Here is a 19,774-nt window from a genome sequence, read left to right on the forward strand (position 1 = left end):
ACAGAGACAGGGAGAAGAAGACGTGTGGGGGCAGAGGGAGATCTCGGTCCCTACTGTCGCACTGTGTGGACTGGTGCCCCAGGTGAGATGGAGGTCTCCGCAGAGGAGAAAAGGGCACCCTCGGATGCCCACACCTCTCTTTAGGGCACTTATAAGACTGCCTTCTGGAGACAGGCAGGCACAGGGATGCCTTAGAAACGGGGCAGGCTGGGAGGGTACCCTGAACCTTAGCCTTCTCCCCGCACTGCCCCAAAGTCGAGTGTGGGCTGCTCCCATGTGGGGCTCAGCCTGCTCACGGGCCAGGTAAGTCACCCCCCTTCTTCACAGTCCTCAAGAAGAACAAAATGAGAAGGCCTCTCCCTACCAGGGGTGTGGGAACCCTGTCCCTGCTATGGTCATTAGAACAGTAAACGGCATCAGCCTGCATTGCCGGAGTGGCAGGTACTGTCCTCCTGAGGGCTGGGGACGTGCAGGCTCGAGAGCAAAGTGACCACTGGTCACTCGGCTATGGGACCCCAGCCCAGGCCTGCCTGCCTCCCTCCGAAGCCTGAAATCCTTTCTCTAAGCCTTCCTGCCTCGAAGGCCCTATGGATTCTGTCCACACATCTTCCTGTGTGCTATGATCAGCAGTAACATATGGTTTTAATTAAAAAAAAAAAAAAAACTAGAGAAAAATAAATAATCCAGATTGGATTAGGAGAATGAATTAAGAGCAAGGAAGCAATGGGTGATGAATGAACATAGGTCACCACTGGCGGGCATGAGGCGGGCCTCTGGGGGCAGGTCCCAGCACTATACCCCGCCTGGGTACCCCTGAGCCAGCCCATTTCCTCCCCCCGCCCCAGAACCCCAGCTCCTTTGGCTACAAAATGATTATCACACCCACCCAGTAGGGTGGGTGGGAGCCAAATTCAAGGGCCCCTACGTGGCAGGACAAGCACTTAGTGAAGATCACAGGGAGCTTCCACAGCAGCCATCCACTGAGGCAGCCAGTGTGCAGAGAGGGGAGGTGACTCTCCAGGGCCCAAAGAGGGGTGCAACCAGGAAGCAGCAAGCTAATCATTTGTGTTTAGGAAGTGGGTCTCCACGCCCCATGGGATCACTGAGGCATGTGGGCATGGGGTGACTTGCTCTGTGATGCCACGTTTCTACCCCAACTCTGCAGGGAATCAGGGATGGGGGGACCCACCTTACGGAGGATGAGGTGGGAGATGGACGCGTTGGCATCAATGATGATGGTGGACACCTTGTCGTCGCGGATCTCCTTGAGCAGCGGTGTGGGGTCCCGGCTATCGTCCAGCATCCTCACCGACAGCGTCTCCTTGGAGATGAGGAAGCCACGCACCAGCTCCTCCAACCGCAACAGGCCTGGGGAAGCCAGAGGGCCCGGGTCAGAGTCCACGGCAAGTGCCCGGTGTAGGGGAGCCTGAAAGGGGACGAGGGCTTCACTGCCCAGAGCATGGTGGCTCTCTTGGGGGTACTGGGCCCCGGGACCCCGAGCTCAACCTCCAGGCGACGGTCTCCTGCCTCCTTTCTGCCTTCTGGGATGTGTGACAGGGATTTCACAGTTCGCTTGTGCAAGCCACATTCCACTCCTGTCATGCAAGCCACCACCAGCCTGCCTGGGGCTCAGACCTGAACCCTGATGGCAACCCAGCCTCCCTGCTTCCGCTATCTCCCACCCACACCCAACATGCCAGGCTCCACCTGCAGAACAAGGCAGAGCCCACCATGCAGGGGTGGAGGAAGGGGGCACCTGAACCACAGCCTTCTCTCAGCCCTTCCAACAGCCACACCTGCCCCCAAGGCTATCCCTGAAAGGGCAGCCACAAGCGAGTGAAGCCAAGGTGTGCCTCCTCCTGTGCAAACTACCCCGCCCCATGTGGGAACCTTCCAGACTGACACAAGGCCCCGCGTGATCGTGGCTCCTGTACGTGCTGCTTCATGGCTCCCACACACGGGCATGGGCTCACTGGGAGGTTTTTCGAGCCTCTCACAGGGGCCACACGCCCCTGGGCCCTTGGCCTCTGCCCGGCCACACACCCTACCTCTCCCTGACCCCCAACACCTCCCCAACCTTCATGTCCCACTCAGAGGCCCCTTTTTCCGTGACCCGGGCTCTGAGCCTTCTGGACCCAGGTGGGATTCCCTTCTCTGTGCTCCAACAGCACCCCACAGGACCACTGATGGTGCTCGGCTGCCATGGTCCCCTGCTGGCCCTGGAGTGATCTCAGGGACCACACCCAGTGTGCACCCACCAGGGCCTAGCAGGGGTCTTGCACGTGGGTGCCCATCAGTAGCTGAGGACCAGATGATCTCTTTAGGGTGATGGTGGGGCGTCTGGGTCGCTGAAGGGGAAGGATGGTAGGGGACTAGGGGAGCTTGTGCTGTGTGGGAAACCAGTGCTCTTGGGCAGGGGAACTGGGGGGAATAAAAAACAAAACATCCAGCTCTCCCTCACACTCGGCCTTGGCGCAGATGAGGCTGGCCGAGGGGTAGTTGAAGGACTTGAGGATGCGGGAGACCGCCAGGCTGACGTCCTCGTTACTGGGGTACAGGCTGACAGATGCGAAGCGCAGGTACTGTAGGCGGGGCGTCTCCTCAGGACCCACTTTGATGTGGGGGATCTGGACAAAGAAGGAGCCTTTGCTTCTGCCCTGTTGCCCCCTGCCTGTCCTGTTGCCCCCTGCCCCCGTCCAGCCTCGCCTCCCAGGGACCCACCCCTGCCCTGCCCCACGTTCGGCTTACCTCCTTCTCCCCACAGATATGGCTCACGGTGGAGGCAGATGCAGGGCTGGAGGAGGGCCCCAGGACAGACACGACTCCCTTGGGAAGGATCTGACACACTGCAAGGGGTGGGGAGAGACAGATGGCGATCAGGGGCCCTCCTCTCCGTCCTCACCTGGCCCAGAAGCACCTCTGATGCTTGGAGCAGCCCGATCCCCCTTGGCCACCCCAGACCCCGAGGCCCAATCCCTGACCCCACCCACTGCATTGAACAAATAGAGAGATGGGGAGAAATGACAAGAGCAGTGGGTCAGACCAAGAGAGAAACAACGGAAGGACAAAGAGAAAAGAGCAGGGGCCTCCTGGCAGCAAAGCTGGTGCCTGCTTCCCCAGCCTCTCTCTCACTCCCCCTTTCTAACCATGCTGCAACCTGGGGTATGTCCCACAGCCCCTCTACCCCAAACCCACAGCCAAGGCCCCTTCTCTGCCCCACATCCCAAACATGGTTCTTCTCTTGCATTCACTCACTTCTCTTTCTTCTGATTTCTTTCCCCTTAAATACATACACTTCTCAACACTAGGAAGTAGGAGTTGTTCCTTTTGTCTGCCTGGTGCCCCTTCCCATGGCAGAACCCTAATTTTCCTCAGGGAACCGTAGGTTTCCCAGGATTGGCCGGCACCCAGTCCAGTACCAGAACCATGCTGTCCTGGCCACAGTGATCAGTGCAGAGATAGGGACAGGCTCAAACCAGGCCATCAAGAGCCTTCCCCAGGTTTCTGCTACAATTATGACTAAGTGTGCTATCCTGGTAAGATAGAAGCTTTGAGCTATTTGGCCGGGATATTAGTGAAAGTGTTCCTGAAAATGAAACCAACTTAGAAGAAATTAGGGCCCACAAAGACACAGAGATTCCTGGGACATCATTAAAGTTCCTGGATCAAGCCATGCCTGAAACAACCCTGGGACATCATTGGAGTACCTGGATCTAATCATGCCTGAAACAATCCTGGGATATCATTTCAGTACCTAGATCAAGCCATGCCTGAAATTAGTCCCTAGGCCTTCTAGTGTCATGAGCTGATAAGTTCCCTTTTTCCCTTAAAGCAGCTCGAGTGGGGCTTCTGCCACATCCAACTAAAAGCCTCATAACTAAATCCCTTACCTTCTTCCAAACTTGATTCTTCTGTGCCTTCCATATTGGTAAGGCCACATATGCACAAAGCAAATACTTGGAACAATCCTTGCCTTCAATCCTTCTCTCAATAGGCAAATTAGTCAACAAATCTTGTCTCTTTTTTGTCCTCATATTTTCTTACATCTGTTTCCTTCTCTTTGACCCCCTCCTCCCCTGCCCTACTTTAGGGCTCTCATCTCACACATGCAACAGTCTCCTCACTAATCATCCAAATCTAGCCTCCAGATTCACCTTCCAGAAGCCCAGGTCCCTAGCCTAAACTCATCAATGGCTCTCATCTGCCTAGAGGTGAGGATGGCGCCTTTCAGCCTGTCACTGTAGGCCTCCTTGAACTGACCTGCCCAACAGCCCAACCTCACCTCCTATTGCTCCATTACACTTCAGCCCAAGAGTCTCTCACGATCCCTCCAAACATGTCCTAAGCCCAGGTAGTCGGGACGGGGCAACCCCACACCCTATTCCTTGGCTCCATATACCCACCTCCTCGGCTCCAGCTTCAGAGTATAGGCATATGCCTGGAACACCATCTGCTTCCTTACTCTCCATCCCAGCTTCTCCCAGTTTGTGTTCTGTGCCACACCAGTCGGGAAAAGTACAAGAAACACTGTACCCCATTCTTCCTCTCACTGATTTGAAACATGCATGAATATAACAAAGGCTCTGATAAGGCCTGTAAGAAATCAGCCACTCGAAAACACACTGAAGACAGCATCTCCTGAGGGTATACCAAGCCAGCATGTCTGTTCAAGAGATACCTATTAACATTCACTTGATCTGTTAGGATCCAGCAAATACTTATGCACCCCTACTATGTGGCTACAGGGCATACTTTGAGCAATCCCACTCCTTCTATATCCTGCTCAACTTTCAGAGCTCAGACCTTTTGCTGTCCCTGCCCCTGAGGTCCCCTGGCCTCGGTGGCCATGCCCATCCTTACTCAGCTCTAGGGCCTTTGTCCCTGGCCAGCTTATCTTTCAAATGAGGTCTTCAGCTCCTATAGGGTAGGGGTGGGGCTGGCGCTCTCCCCACCCCCTCATGCCCCGAAGCACCATCTCTGGGAAGGGGAAGGCAGAGCAGACAAGGAAGGAAGGAGCAGGTGGAGCTAGAAAGCAAGCAAGCAAGCAAGCTGAGAAACAGACTGAGGGCTACCAGCCTGCCCTGCCTCACCCCACGCCCCCTGTGGCCCTGCTCACTGGTGTCCGTGGTCTCGTACTGGCTGTCCCGCTGAAGCTCAAAGATGTCTACTTCCACCCGGGCCTTGGCTGGGACCTCGATGATCCCGTTGATCTGCTCCCGGGCCAGAGCCAGGGCCAGACGCTCACCGCGGCCACACACTGTCTGGTCGTCCAGGATTGCAGCTGAGGGGACACAGGGGTTGGGGACCAGACTCCTGGGTCCTGAGAAAGGAGAGGGTGGGGTCCTACACCCCTGGGCTCTGAGGTGGGGGTGGGGATGCAGACATAGGGGTCTAGGCTCCTGGATCTAGGGTTGGACAGAGCTGAGGTTCTGGACTGCTAGGTCCAGGAGGAAGAAGCTGGGGACTGCTGTTCCTTGTTGCTGAGGGAAGCTGAGACCTAAAGCCCAGATTCCTGGGTTCTGAGGGACTGGCCTGCTAGGGAGGGTCTCTGCGGGGGCGGGGCAGGGGCTGTAGGGCCTCACCCATGCGCAGTGATGAGAGCACCTGGCAGCTGGGGCTGGCGAAGGCAACAATCAGCAGCAGCAGCAGCTCAGCCGGCATCTTCCTCCCCTCCTCATGGGGACGCAGCTGCCGCGGCCCCCACTTGCCACCTGCAGGGAGCCCCCGCCCATGGGGAGACTGCTGACATGGGGGGCCTCAGAGCCCTTTGGAAGACTTCGAGACGGGGCGGTGACCACAGACCCCGGGACATTGTGGGTGAGCTCTGAAGGGCCCTGCCCTTGTCAGAAGCTGACAATACAGAGGGCATTGCTATGAAGGAAATTCAGGCTCTGAGAGCACTATCAGTGAAGAGCTCCCAGCGCTGAGTGGGACAGGCACTGCAGGACATTCACAGCTACCAAAATGGGAGGGATCTCAGGTAAGAGCAAATTCCAAGGACCAACCCCACTGCAAAAGAAAACCAGGAATTGCCACCCCCCCCCCCCACCCAGTTCCGCCCCTGTCTCTGGGCAGGCAGCTGTTACTAAGCAACAGAAACTGGCTGGAGAGGATGCTGTGGTTGCTAGGCAACCCCATCCCAGGCCTCACTTGCCACTTTCCTGACGTCCCTGGCTCCCACAATCCCACGGGGAGAGAGGCCTGGACATCCGGGGTCTGGAGGGGAGAGTATCCGGGAGTTAAGGAAACTTGGAAAGAGAGGGAATGATGGCGAAAAATGGAGACACACACAGAGGCACACAGATGGAGGCAGATGGATGGACCCAAGGCAGCCAAGGGCTAAAAAAAAAAAAAGTAGAGAGAGAAGGGAGAAACAGAGAGACAAAAATAGGAAAAGAGGCTGAGGCAGAGAAAATACAGAGACTCAGAAAAGGGGAAAGAGAAAAACAGGCAGAAATACAAGAACAAGAAGATCAGAAGACAGGAAAAGGGGGGATAGAGATGGAGAAGAGAGCGGAGTTTCTGGGAGGTAAGGACAGGCCTAGGGAAGAGGCAGGAAGGCAGGGAGCCATGGGGGTGGAGAAAGGGCAGAATGGGGAGAGGAACACAGGACAGGCAGCAGAGAGGGAAATCAAGGCAGCAGAGAGACACAGAATAGAACAGGAAGACAGAATGGAGAGAGAACACAACCCCACTTGAGATGCCACCAGAAGCAGCTGGAAGGGAAGAGTGAGGAAGACAGGTAGGAAGCTGTCTGATAAAGCAGGTGATGCGCTGCAACCCCCAAGCCAGCTCTGGGGAGTTGAGGAGGAGGGGGAGACACTGCATCTCTGCTCCCCATAACAGCTCCAACCCCATGCAGTTGGAGTCCCTAGGGAAGCCCCAGGCTTCTGAGGAGCACCTGCCCACCCCCACCCCCACCCAGGGAAGGGATGAGTTGGGCTAGATGCACAGCTTCTCCTGGCCAAGAGCCATACCCTGATGGAAGGAATATTGGGTATCCAGGGTAGAGGGTTACTGTGAGGCCCAGAGTGCTATGAGGTGAGCCGGGGGTGGGGGGGTGGGGAGGGAGGGGTCTTCTTGCACCCCTCCCCGATCCCCATAGAAGGGGGGCTTGAGCTGGTGAGAGAGCAGAAAGAAACCTGCCAGTGGAGTGTGGAGGCACAACAAGCAATGCTTCAGACCATCCCAGCAGCCAGGGAAACCTAGGCCAGGGAAGCAGGAGGCCGTCAGTCCCTGCTGTGCCCCGACTCCCACCTGACCTTGAGCAGGTCCCTCTCTCGGGGCCTCTGCAAAAGGCAGGCTGTGGGTGGAAGGGCATCTTGGACAGACTGGGGGCCGCAAATGGTCATCTGGATCTGAGGTGAAGGCTTCAAGGGTGGAGGAGCAAGGCAAGTTGGAGACCAGGAAAAAAAGTCTCCAGGGGAGGGCTGTAGAGGGTGGGGCTCAGAGAGAGACAGGAGCCCAAGGGGGTCATCCCGAGACACCAAGGGCTTCTGGGGGCAAATAGGGGAACAGACACTGGAGGGGAGGGAAGCCCGAGGGAGAGCCTGGGGCCAGGTGGGCAGGGTCCCACAGGTGGCAGACAGGGGCAGGGAGCAGAAAAAGTGCAGGGGAGCGGATGGACAAAGACCTAACGTGAAGGCACAGACAGAAAGACAGACCAAAAGGAAGTAAGAGAGAAGAACACACACATGTTACCTAGGAATGAGACACCAACAGAAACAGAGACAAGATGGCCTGCGTGAGGCAGGGAAGCAGACAGGCCTGAGCCCCACAGGCCCGGACACTCAGGCAAAGCCAAATAAAGGTGGAAGCATAGCAGCCAAGTGGGCAGAAGGAGCCGAGTGAGGGCCCCGCCAGGGGAGGGAGACAGACAAGCGGGCAAGCAGGAGACATGGCCAAGGTGAGAAGGGAAATCGGTGAGACAAATGGGGTGAGGAAGAGGGCAAAAAAAAAAAAAAAAAAAGCTAAACCAAACAACAGACCACAGGTGCAAAGGATTACAGGGAGGAGAAAAATCGCTAAACTCTGAAAAGGAAGAGGGCCAGGTGGAAAGAGGAAGGGACCAGGGGGACAGGCACAAACTAGAAGAGGGACAGTGAGGGCCAGGGAGGGAAATGAGGTGGGGAGGAAAAGCAAGTAACCTGGAGAGGCATAGGCAGGGACAGGGCAAGCGCCCACGGAAGGGAGCCTGGTTCACACTGAGGTGCATCCACCCAGGGGGTCTGGAAGAGGGGTGGTCAATCCTCAGAGCCCACAAACCCCAAGGCATGGGGAGGGATGAGGACCGAAGGCCAGCCCAGGACACAAAAATGAGCGGGGAAGGGGGTAGGACCACCAAGGAAAAGGCAAAGTGGACCCCAGAGTGGCTAAGGATAGAAGAGTGAATTTGGGGGAAGAGGGCGGAAAAGTGAACAGGAAGACAGCCTCCAAGTGCAAGGGCAGAGGAGGAGGACAGGGGAGCAAGGCCACAGGCAGAGCACAGAATGGACGGAGAGAAGTGGATAGAGAGCCACACCTGGTGGTGTGGGCACCACCAGAAGAGCCAGACAAGAGACAGGGGAGTTTTGAGAGAGAGAGCGAGAGATCAACAGAGAGACACCAAGAAAGAGTTAGGCTAACAGCAAAGAAGAGAGAAGTTGGACAGAGTCAGAGAGAAGCCCAAGAGAACACGAAATGGAGATTGTAAAACATAGACATTCCAGGAGACGGAGAGCGGATGGGATAGGGATAGGCCCATGGCAGGCGGAGAGGACGAGCCTTGGAGGAAAGAAGAGAGATGGAAAGAGAGAGAGAGCAGAGCCGGTCACCACGGGACCAGGGCTGGAGAAAGCAGGGGCGGAGACTGGCTGAGAGTCCCGGACAAGGAGTGCGCCCACAAGTAAGAGCCAGGCAGCCCCTCAGGACCCCAGAGGCTCGGGGCTGGGGGTGAGGCTGAGCTATGCACCCAGAAGAACGGTGAGAAGAGGCTGAGGGGAATGGCGGTTGGGAGATGGGGGACACGAGGCAGGCCCCTACTCAGGGAGGAGCAGGGGAAAGTGGGGGCCCCACCAGGCAGCCATGAGCCCAGCCTTCCAAGACCCAGGCTGGCCCCAGCCCAACCCCCGCCCCGCAGACACTCACGGATCCTGGTGGGACGGAGGGCTGGGCTCCCTCGAGGCCCGAGAAAGACAGCGGGGAGATGCTCTGGCGCTGGGTGGTGGTGTGGCTGGGGCGGGGGGAGAGGGCAGTCCACAGGGCCCCCTCCCCCGCCACCGAGAGTGGCCCCCAACTAGTCCAAAACGGGGCTCCCCGGGAGCAAGGAGGAAGGACAGGTGGAAGCAGAGAGGGCGGGCCGGGGCAGGGAGGAAGGGGAAAGGAGAAAATGGAGGAGAGAAGGGGAGAGAGGAGAGGGGGAAGGAGCAAATGGAGGGGAAGGAGGGAGGAAAGGAGGAGAGGAAGGTGAAAACGGAAGGGAGGGGGGCACAGGCAAAGCCGGGGGAGGGGGAAGCCGGCCCAGGAAAGGGCCCCCGCCCCCTCCCCTAGCCGGGCCGGCCTGGGGGGGCCACGGGGGGTGAGGACTGGCTGGAGACCAGGAAGCCGGCCATCAGGAGGAGTGGGGGAGGGGAGGACTGGATTGGGGGGAGGGGGCCACCCCTTCCCCCCTCCCCCCAAAGCCTTGGCCCTGCCCTGGATGAGGCGAGGGCCTGGAGTCCTCAAGCCCTCAGCCCCCAAGGGAAAAACATGCTAGGGGTGGGGAGAAGCAGAAGGGTGGAGGGGCTGGAGATGATGGGGTGCTGGAAGACCCAGAGCAGAGAGGGGGGCAGGAAAGGTGGAAGGGTAGGGAGGAGGGAGAGGAGGAAGGAGGGAAGGATGGAGAGGAGCAGGTGGAAGAGGAAGGCGGAGGAGGGTGGGGTGTCCCGGGGGCACCCGGTGCAGGGCCTCAGTGGGAGGGCCTGGCCACGGACTTCGGGTCCCCTGCGAGGCGCAGCCACCGGCTCTGGGTCCTCAGCTGGGCCTGCCTCCCTGCTGCTGGCCACCGCTGCCACCTCCACTGCCGCCACCGCCGCTGCTGCCAACACCACCACCACCACCACCACCACCACCACCACCTCCACTGCCGCCACCTCTCCTTCTCCCCTCCGAGGCCGCGCCTGCCTGCCCGCCCGCCTGCTGCCCGCCGCCCGCCCGCGCTGGGTCCTGGAGCGCGCGCGGGGGGGGGGGGGGGGGGGGGGGGGGGGGGGGGGGGGGGGGGGGGGGGCGGGGGGGGGGGGGGGGGGGGGGGGGGGGGGGGGGGGGGGGGGGGGGGGCGCCGGGGGCGGGGGGGGGGGGGGGGGGGGGGGGGGGGGGGGGGGGGGGGGGGGGGGGAGCTGAGGGAGGGAGGCAGGGAGGAGGGCGGGCAGGAGGAAGGGAGGGCAGCAGGCGGAGAAAGAGGAGGGAGGGGAGTCAGGGGGGAGGGGGAGCCTGTATTGGTCGGGGCTGGGGGGGCCCCCGCGAGGAGAATGCTGATGAGGGGAAGGCGCTGCATTGGACAGAGGGCCCACCCCTGGGCCACCCCCTCCACCACCATGCCACCGCCCTGCCCAGGAGCCCATGGAGATGAGAGCAGGGAGACCTGAGGAAAAGGCCATGGGGCTGGGGCTGGGGGTGGGGCAGGGTGCTACAGAGATAAAGAAAAATGGAAAGGAATAGCAAGACCATCAAAACTCACAGAGGTGAGCCAAGGTCCATAAACCTCACAAGGACAAGAGCAGGGAAAAGCCCGGAGAAAAGACAGAAAAGCCCATGGAAACATGGGAGCAGACCAGAGACAGCAAAGGACCTCAGAGACGAGGGCAGCTGGTGGACACAGAGAGCACCCCCAGGAAGATGGAGAGAGGTCCATGGGAACAGAAAGCACTCCTCGGATATGGGGAATGGTGCATGGGGATAGGAGAAAGACCACAGAAATGGGAACAAGGATGCATATCACAGAGACAGGGAGGTGGGCCAAGCAAAGTGGGAAAAGGTCACAGAAATGGGGATGGGGGAACAGATACCAGGAACCCATGAAAATAAGGATGTGTGGACACAAGAGGTCCACTAAGGCAGGAGCAACCAGCCCCTGGAGATAAGGGAGAAGCCCCCCGAAGGAGAAATAGCCCTGAGAGGAAGGGATGGGTGGGGAGTATGGGGATTGTCTATAATGCATAGAGAAATCCTTGGGCCCCACAGACATGAGCAGGTGGCTTGAGGAGGTCCTCCTTCTCAAGCCACTACCTGAGCAAAGAGGCAGTGGGAGAGGGCAGGAAGCTGGAGGGCAGAGCCTGCAGAAGTGGGAGACTCCCTCCCAGGGAGCCCACTGCAGCTTCTCAGAGGGAACTGAGCAGGACAGGGGGATGGAAGACAGCAGCAGTGACACAGATCTTGGAGTGGGGGTGGGTGAAATTTGGGGGGAAGGAACATGACAGTTGGCGCTGAAGGCTGAGCCCGTGACTCACCACCACCCCCAATGCTCGTGATGGGGAGGAGACAATGACACACTCACGTGCAGCCCCCCAGCCCACGTGACCATATGCCTTTCTCTCTCACACACACACACACACACACACACACACAGAGCACATGGCAACCCTTACACCAGCCTCGTACAGAAAGCCCTCATCCACATGGAGCATCCCTGACATATGTTTGACACATACAATGGACCCTGAAGGACCACCAGCTTTGCATATACCTCCTCACCCTACATGGGCAACACATCTACAGTCTCCTAACCCTCACCCTCACCTCACGCTAAGGCTGAAAGCCCAGACTCTTATCAGCCTCTAGGCCTTTGCTAATCCAGGGACCCCAGCAAAGAATGCCTATCCTTTCTAAAATAAACCTACCCCAGAAATCTAGCCCATGCCACCACCTCCACAAAGACTGATCCAGGCCTCAGCTTACTCCTGTATCATCAGAAGGGAAGGAACAGAGCTAAACTGGGAACTCCAAGCAGAAGGTCTGAGCAGAAAGGAGCCTGACATGCCATGCTGGACCCTTGGATTTTCAGGTGGAAAAGGGGGCTTCAGCAGGAGTGAGAACATGCCCAAGTGCATGGAGCCTATCAAAGGCTGCGTCTAGCTTCCAGGTCGTCTGGCTCCCGCCTCAGTTGATTCCACTGAGGGCAAACCCAGATTACCAGCTTTAGAGCTCATGCATTCCCACCAAGTTCTTTCCTCTACTTCTTGCATTCATCATTCAACACACCACGAGGGATAGGACATACACCAGTCAGGCAGCAGAGCCTGGGGGCCAAGAGCCTAGACCCTGGAGTCAACTCCTGGGTTGGAACCCTGGCTCTGTCTCCTCCTGAAGATGGGCAAGCTACTTAACTTCTCTGGGCCCCAGTCTCTTTGTAAAGTGAGAACAGTAGCTCCTCCCCTGTAGGGTTGTTGAGGTGATTCAACCGTTAAATCACATCGTACTAAGCACAATGCTTGGCACATCATAACACATTCAGCACATTCGCTGTTGTCACCAGGCTCCTTGAGGTCCTAATAAAAATAATTCCCAACAGCATTTGATCTGTGCCTTACAACCATGTCACGGGCTATTAATCCTCATTTCACAGATGAGGAAACCGAGGCACAGGGGAGTTAACTTGTTCAAGACGTTAGCTAGGAAGTGGCCAGGTCAGGATTTCAATCCAGACAGCCTAGTTCAATTACACTGGCTTGGTGTTAGGGATTTTTAAATAGTGGGAAGTTAGGACACCCACTGAGAAACCAATTGAAGGACACAGCAAAGCTGAGAACCAAAGAGTCAGGCCTAGGTCCTACTCTGTATTTGGGGTCCCTCAGCAGCTTTTAGCTTCAGGAAGGGAAATATTCACCTCCCCTGAGACTCAGTTTACTCATTTGAGAAATGGAGGGATGTGGGACGGCTAATTAGAACAAGGGAATCTCTGCATCTCCCCAGTCAGAGAGTAGCTCTGGAAAAGTAACCACCCTTGCCCACGTCCCGAACAGCAGATGAGTAAGGATGGGCAGGGCCCCGTGGACACCTACAAACTCTGCCGTCCGAGTCGCCCTGGGTCAGCTTAGAATGCAGGCACCTTGGAAGGCAGCAGAGCAGAATTCCATCTGCTACAGGGTCACCTCCTGAAGGTTCTCACCCTAGTTGTCCTTCAGGTCTTCTACCCCCCACACTCCCCGTTTCTTCCAGTGCATCTGTCCTTGCTTTTTCTTTATCCCCTCCATTTCCCATTTCCTCCTTTCTTTAGGTTTTCCTCGTTTGCGCGTTGCTTCCCCTTTGATATTTCTCCTTTCCCCTTCCTCAAGAGTCCCACGGTTCTTCTCCCCTTCCTTCTTGCTGCCTTCGTTCCTCTTTCTAATAAAAGGGGTCTGGAGCCTCAGTTTCCCTTTTTACTCCCTCCACGTTCTTGGTGCTGCTGTTTCCCCCTCCCCGCTTCGCGCTGACGGGAGCTTCACGTTCTCGCTTCGCTCCTCGGGGGTTCCTGCGCACCGTGCCCCCGCCCCCACCCTCTGGGTATCGTGTGCCTCAGTTTCTCCAACTTCCCCTCGAACCGACGCGACCGCCACCTTGCGTCCCCAAGATGGCGCCCGCAGCTTCGCTCCGCCGCCTGACGTCACTGCGCTGCCCCCAGGCGTCAGGCAGAGTCCAGGAGCAGCTGGAGGAGGAGCATCCTCCATTGGGCTTAAGGGGGCGGACACTATCAACCTGGGGGCTGGCAGGTGTGGGGACATCGCCGGAGGATTGGTTGGGCGCTGCGGCAGATCCCGACGCTCCACACTATTGGCCCAAGAGTCAGAGACGTGAACATTGATTGGTCGAACGGCCGGAGCCAGACGGACGCTGATTGGGCGCGTTAGGCCGTTCCCGGAGCGGCCGAGAAGGAAGGTAGGCGGGGCGTTGCTGAGGGCGATTGGGGGCGAGAGCGAGGCTGCGGAGCAGACGAGAAGCGACGGCGGGAGCTAGAGAGGGCGCAGCGCTAGGGTGGCCGCGCGGGGGGAGCGGCGGCCCGGGCCTGGGCCCGGGGCGTGCGAGACGGCCGAGGCGGGTGAGTGCGGGCGGGCGCGCTGCAGGCTGGCCCGGCTACCCCCCTCCCCCGCTCCCGGCCTCCCCACACCACCCCGCCTGCGCACTGAGGGCCGGAGGGGGCGCGCTCGGGGCGGGGAGGGCGGAGCGGCACTAACGGCCCGCGGGGCGCGCGGGCGGCCGGGCGGGGGTCTGGGCCGGGGCAGCGGGTGGGGAAGGGGGTAGAGTCGTGTGTGCTGGGCTGAGTGAGGAGGGGCGGGGCCCCGGGCTGGGGGCTGGGAGAGACCCGGTGGGAAGGGAGGCGTTAGAGCTGCCCCCGGGGAGAGGCTCCAAGGCTCCGGGGGGTATCGGGGCCAAAGCCTGGTGGTGGGGCCGTCTAGGACCGAAGCGGGGTGGACGGTTAGAGGGGGTTTGAGTGTCCGGGGAGGGGGGTTAGGGCGTGAGGAAAGAAGTAATTAAGTTAACGTAAAGATATAAACCTAGTTATGCCTGGGAGGAATTCGACCAGTGAGAGGGGCTTGGTGTGGAAAGATACTAGCAAATGAATGTCCCTGGAGGGAGGATTTGGGGCTGAACCCAGGTCGGGGCATTGAGAATGGAGTTACATTATGTGAAGAGTTCGCGGGGCGGGGGGCAGGTACCGTCGGAATGGGTTGAGAGGGGTGTCTGTGCAAAGGGTTATGTGAAAAGGGTGTCTGGGTGTCCCTAGGATAGGTTGGGGAGAGGTAATGTGTTTGAAAAGTATAGGGAATTAGGTCAAGGTGAGGAGTGGGAATTGGTGTCCCTGGAGGTTAGGGTCATGGAGAGGTCTCTGTGCTAAGTGGGGGATGGTCTTGGTATCGCTGGAATGAGAATGAACTGTTAGTCTGACCAGAAGTTGGGGGCTCTGGGTATCCCCCAGGGTAATAAACTGATGAGAGGGGTCTGGGTATCCTTTGTCTAGCTTGGGGGCAGGGTAGAGGGGTTCAGCTAAGAAGAAGGCAGGGTCTGGATATTACTAAAGGGAATTTGTGGGGTGGGGGTGGTATGTGTGAAACTTTAAGCCTTTGTGAAGGGTTGTCTGGATGTCCCTGGATTGGGTTGTAGCATGTGCTGGTATTTTTTTGCAATGGAGAGAGACTAAGTTATGAAGAGTGGGTCTGAGCATCCCTGGAATAGGTTAGAGCAGGGTTGGGTCTTTTTGCAAAGAAGAGAGGTTTATGATGATATGAAGAGGGGATCTGGGCATCCCAGAATGGGCCAGGGTGGGAAAGGGTCTTTTTGCAAAGAAGAAGAGCTTAGGTATTTTAATAATGTGAAAGGGGATCAGGATGTTTTTGGCATGGGTTAGGCACATGGATTTGTAAAGGAGGGGTTACGTATCTCGGCATCCCTGAAATGGGTTAGACTGAGTCATTTGTAAAGAAGAGTGGCTGAGGTTGATATGAAGAAGCACCTAGGGCATCCCTGTAGTGGTTGGGGTAGAAGAGGAGATCTGGGTACCCCGGGGGGTATTAGTATTGTAGGTGAGTTCTCGGTGTAAAGAAGTAATTAATGTGTAGAGGGTCTGAGACAGGAGTTTGGTTGATAGGTATCAAGAAAGGGTTAGGGTTTTGTGAAGTGGGGCTGGGTATTCTGGATGGGATAGTTAGGGCTGTGGGAGGGGGCTTTGATTTGTAGAGAGGTGTAAGTACTTTAAAGAGGGATCTGAGTATCATGGGGAAGTGGTCAAGGAGGGAAAAGTGTAGGTATAGCGATGGCTTAGGCCAACATGAGACAGACAAGTTGGTTGATGGAAGGGCGGGTTTGATGTTAGGGGTCTGGGGAGCAGAGGAAGAGGCAGTGTATAAACAGGCATACATAAAGGAGAGGGGTTGCACCATGTGAGGGTGCGCAAAGTGGCAGTTTGAGTTGTCAGGTGGAAAAGATGTCAGAAACCTGGGGGAGGGAGCAGAGGAGGAGCAAGGCTGGGAAGTAGCAGCGGTTAGGGCCCCTGAGGACTCCCCCAAGCACCGGGAAGCAGGAATGGGGTAGTGAGTTGGTAAGGAGAGGAATTCAGCGGAAGAAGCTCAAGTACAGAGGACATAGGTTCTTGTGTGATGGTCATGGCTGTGGACCCGCTGAGAGGCATGGGAGGTGAGGGGCGGGACAGGTTGTAAGGATCTGGTGGGTGGAGTTTGATGCACTTTGATTCAGAGGTGAGACTTGGGTAGATTCTGGGAAGGGACTGCTGGGAAGGTTCTGTGCTTGGTAGTCTTGTGTGTTCTGGAGAGGAAGAGAGGGGAGTGGGAAACGGAAGCAAGAAGTTAGAGGGTAAAAAATACAGACAAGGTCGTGGCGGGGAGTGCTAAAGGGAAAGAATTGTCCCTGAGAAGGACCGAGGAAATAGCAGATGAGCTGGGCTTTGTCCCCACCTCTTTCTTCTCCCAGCCCAGGGCCTTGCTGCCGCCATGACTGAGGAGTCCGAGGAGACAGTCCTGTACATCGAGCACCGCTATGTCTGCTCCGAGTGCAACCAGCTGTATGGGTCCCTGGAGGAGGTGCTCGTGCACCAGAACTCCCATGTGCCCCAGCAGCACTTTGAGCTGGTGGGTGTGGCTGACCCCGGAGTCACAGTGGCAGCGGAGGCAGCTTCAGGCACGGGCCTCTACCAGACCCTGGTGCAAGAGAGCCAGTACCAGTGCCTGGAGTGTGGGCAGCTGCTGATGTCCCCCAGCCAGCTCCTGGAGCACCAGGAGCTGCACCTGAAGATGATGGCTCCCCCAGAGGCAGTGCCGGCGGAGCCGCCGCCCAAGGGCCCCACGCTGAGCTCCAGTACCATCCACTATGAGTGTGTGGATTGCAAGGCTCTTTTTGCCAGCCAGGAGCTCTGGCTGAACCACCGGCAGACGCACCTCCGGGGCACTCCCACCAAGCCTCCAGCCCCAGTGGTCCTGGGGTCCCCGGTGGTCCTGGGGCCCCCTGTGGGCCAGGCCCGTGTGGCTGTGGAGCACTCCTACCGCAAGGCAGAGGAGGGTGGGGAAGGGGCAGCTGTCCCTTCTGCTGCCGCTGCCACCACTGAGGTGGTCACTGAGGTGGAGCTCCTCCTCTACAAGTGCTCAGAGTGCTCCCAGCTCTTCCAGCTTCCAGCCGACTTCCTGGAGCACCAGGCCACCCACTTCCCTGCCCCAGTCCCTGAGTCAGAGGAGCCTGCTGTGCATCCGGAGACCCTGACTCCGTCACCTGCAGAGGTGCCTGTGTCCCAGCCCGACACCCTGCCATCCTCTGACCACAGTTATGAGTTGCGCAACGGTGAAGCCATTGGGCGGGATCGCCGGGGGCGCAAGGCCCGGAGGAACAACAGCGGAGAGCCAGGCGGGACAGCCACCCAGGAGCTCCTCTGCTCCGCATGTGACCAGCTCTTTCTCTCTCCTCACCAACTACAGCAGCATCTGCGGAGTCACCGGGAGGGTGTCTTTAAATGCCCTCTGTGCAGTCGTGTCTTCCCCAGCCCTTCCAGTCTAGACCAGCACCTCGGAGACCACAGCAGTGAGTCTCACTTTCTGTGTGTGGACTGTGGCCTGGCCTTTGGCACAGAGGCCCTGCTCCTGGCCCACCGGCGAGCCCATACCCCGAATCCTCTGCATTCGTGTCCGTGTGGAAAGACCTTCGTCAACCTCACCAAGTTCCTGTATCACCGGCGTACACATGGGGCAGGGGGCGTCCCTTTGCCTACCACACCAGTCCCCCCAGAGGAGCCTGTCATTGGGTTCCCCGAGCCAGCCCCGGCAGAGACTGGAGAGTCCGAGGCGCCAGAGCCTCCCGCAACTGAAGAGAGCTCAGAAGGGCCGACTGCCCCAGGCACTTACCGCTGCCTCCTATGCAGCCGGGAGTTCGGCAAGGCCTTGCAGCTGACCCGGCACCAACGTTTCGTTCATCGGCTGGAGCGGCGCCACAAGTGTGGCATCTGTGGCAAGATGTTTAAGAAGAAGTCTCACGTGCGTAACCACCTGCGCACGCACACCGGTGAGCGGCCCTTCCCCTGTCCGGACTGCTCCAAGCCCTTCAACTCGCCTGCCAACCTGGCCCGCCACCGGCTCACGCACACAGGGGAGCGGCCCTACCGGTGCGGGGACTGTGGCAAGGCCTTCACGCAGAGTTCCACACTGCGGCAGCATCGCCTGGTGCACGCCCAGCACTTCCCCTACCGCTGCCAGGAATGCGGGGTGCGCTTTCATCGCCCCTACCGCCTGCTCATGCACCGCTACCACCACACGGGCGAGTACCCCTACAAGTGTCGCGAGTGCCCCCGCTCCTTCCTGCTGCGCCGGCTGCTGGAGGTGCACCAGCTCGTGGCCCATGCCGGGCGCCAGCCCCACCGCTGCCCATCCTGTGGGGCCGCCTTCCCTTCCTCCCTGCGGCTCCGTGAGCATCGCTGCGCCGCTGCTGCAGCCCAGGCCCCCCGGCGCTTCGAGTGCGGCACCTGTGGCAAGAAAGTGGGCTCGGCAGCCCGGTTGCAGGCGCATGAGGCGGCCCATGCAGCTGCTGGGCCGGGCGAGGTCCTGGCTAAGGAGCCCCCCGCCCCCCGGGTCCCCCGGGCCACTCGCACACCAGTCACCTCCCCGACCACCCTGGGGGGTGCGGCCCCCGCAGCTCCCACGGCCCCTGCCCGGCGCCGGGGCCTGGAGTGTAGTGAGTGTAAGAAGCTGTTCAGCACAGAGACCTCGCTGCAGGTGCACCGGCGCATCCACACAGGTGAGCGGCCATACCCGTGTCCGGACTGCGGCAAGGCCTTCCGCCAGAGTACCCACCTGAAGGACCACCGGCGCCTGCACACAGGTGAGCGGCCCTTTGCCTGCGAAGTGTGTGGCAAGGCCTTCGCCATCTCCATGCGCTTGGCAGAACATCGCCGCATTCACACGGGGGAGCGGCCTTACTCCTGCCCTGACTGTGGCAAGAGCTACCGCTCCTTCTCCAACCTCTGGAAGCACCGCAAGACCCACCAGCAGCAGCATCAGGCAGCTGTGCGGCAGCAGCTGGCTGAGGCCGAGGCCGCCGTTGGTCTGGCCGTCATGGAGACTGCCGTGGAGGCACTGCCCCTGGTGGAGGCCATTGAGATCTACCCTCTGGCTGAGGCTGAGGGGGTCCAGATCAGTGGCTGACCCTGCCCCCACTTCCCTCTTCAGCAGCACCAGGCCCTGTTGCCGAAGAACTTCTCCAGCATCCCTTTAAGTCTCTGTAGATACTGTGCCCCTTCCTCCACCTTTCCTAACCGCCGTGTAAGTTCTGTAACTGGATTCTCTTTTCCAAGGGGGTCGCTCTGGGGTCCTTCATATGCATAAAAGGTGCCCCATCCCACCCCCACCTTCCACCTGTTAGTGCTGGTGGCCCCAAGGTGAAAAATAAAGACTGAATTGGACATTTTATGTGTTTTTGTCTGGCCCAGCTGTGTGGGGGGAATTTGGGAGCTGCCTTAATGGCTTTGTCGACATCCAGAACTGTGTGGCTAGGAGGAGTAGTTCAGTAGACATTTACTGAATCCAAGAGGCCCAGAGAGATCTGGGACTTCACCCTGGGGCGGCATGGGAAGTAGTGTGGCTGTCTTGCCACTAGAGGTCCCCATAGCCCCATAGAAAAACCTGGAGCTGTTTCCGTTGGCTGCAAGAACAAGTTTGGGGAAACCTGTTTTTTTCTCACCGCTTCTGCCCGCAAATGTAGGTCTGGGAAAGGTGTGATCTCCAGGGCAGTAGAAGAGGGTAGCTCCTGGGAACAGACCCAATGGTGTGGTTAGAAAAGATTCTGGGGGGAGGCA

General features: G+C 58.6%; 2 protein-coding genes across 5 annotated transcripts in view; one reads left to right on the forward strand and one right to left on the reverse strand.

The window, feature by feature from the left end:
* GRIK5 (glutamate ionotropic receptor kainate type subunit 5) overlaps nucleotides 1-10,166 on the reverse strand; it is a 52,734-nt gene extending 42,568 nt beyond the window's left edge. For 2 of the 3 annotated variants that reach the window (XM_059382554.1, XM_059382552.1), the window contains exons 1-6: nucleotides 9,127-10,166; nucleotides 5,583-5,711; nucleotides 5,117-5,281; nucleotides 2,749-2,846; nucleotides 2,462-2,627; nucleotides 1,190-1,368 (exon numbers count right to left, since the gene is read on the reverse strand). In XM_059382554.1, the coding sequence (XP_059238537.1) occupies nucleotides 1,190-1,368; nucleotides 2,462-2,627; nucleotides 2,749-2,846; nucleotides 5,117-5,281; nucleotides 5,583-5,661 (687 nt within the window). In that variant the 5' untranslated portion in view covers nucleotides 5,662-5,711; nucleotides 9,127-10,166. The remainder of the gene's footprint in view (nucleotides 1-1,189; nucleotides 1,369-2,461; nucleotides 2,628-2,748; nucleotides 2,847-5,116; nucleotides 5,282-5,582; nucleotides 5,712-9,126) is intronic. The other variant, XM_059382553.1, reaches the window with a different exon arrangement.
* Nucleotides 10,167-13,670: 3,504 nt separating this feature from the next.
* Nucleotides 13,671-19,381, forward strand: ZNF574 (zinc finger protein 574). Of its 2 annotated transcripts, none has more exons than XM_059382556.1 (2): nucleotides 13,671-13,866; nucleotides 16,414-19,381. In XM_059382556.1, the coding sequence occupies exon 2, from the start codon at nucleotides 16,434-16,436 to the stop codon at nucleotides 19,122-19,124; it is 2,691 nt and encodes an 896-aa protein (XP_059238539.1). In that variant the 5' UTR covers nucleotides 13,671-13,866; nucleotides 16,414-16,433; the 3' UTR covers nucleotides 19,125-19,381. The 2 variants fall into 2 exon arrangements, with proteins under 2 accessions (XP_059238539.1, XP_059238538.1); XM_059382555.1 differs by lacking the exon at nucleotides 13,671-13,866 and adding an exon at nucleotides 13,900-14,026.
* The last annotated feature ends 393 nt before the right edge of the window (nucleotides 19,382-19,774 follow it).

This window comes from Mustela nigripes, chromosome 17 (genome assembly GCF_022355385.1).
Source record: "Mustela nigripes isolate SB6536 chromosome 17, MUSNIG.SB6536, whole genome shotgun sequence".
Classification (NCBI taxonomy): domain Eukaryota; kingdom Metazoa; phylum Chordata; class Mammalia; order Carnivora; family Mustelidae; genus Mustela; species Mustela nigripes.

What these genes read in the sequence shown, in the direction of transcription:
- ZNF574 (XM_059382556.1), top strand. Translation starts at nt 16,434, where the DNA reads ATGACTGAGGAGTCCGAGGAGACAGTCCTGTACATCGAGCACCGCTAT.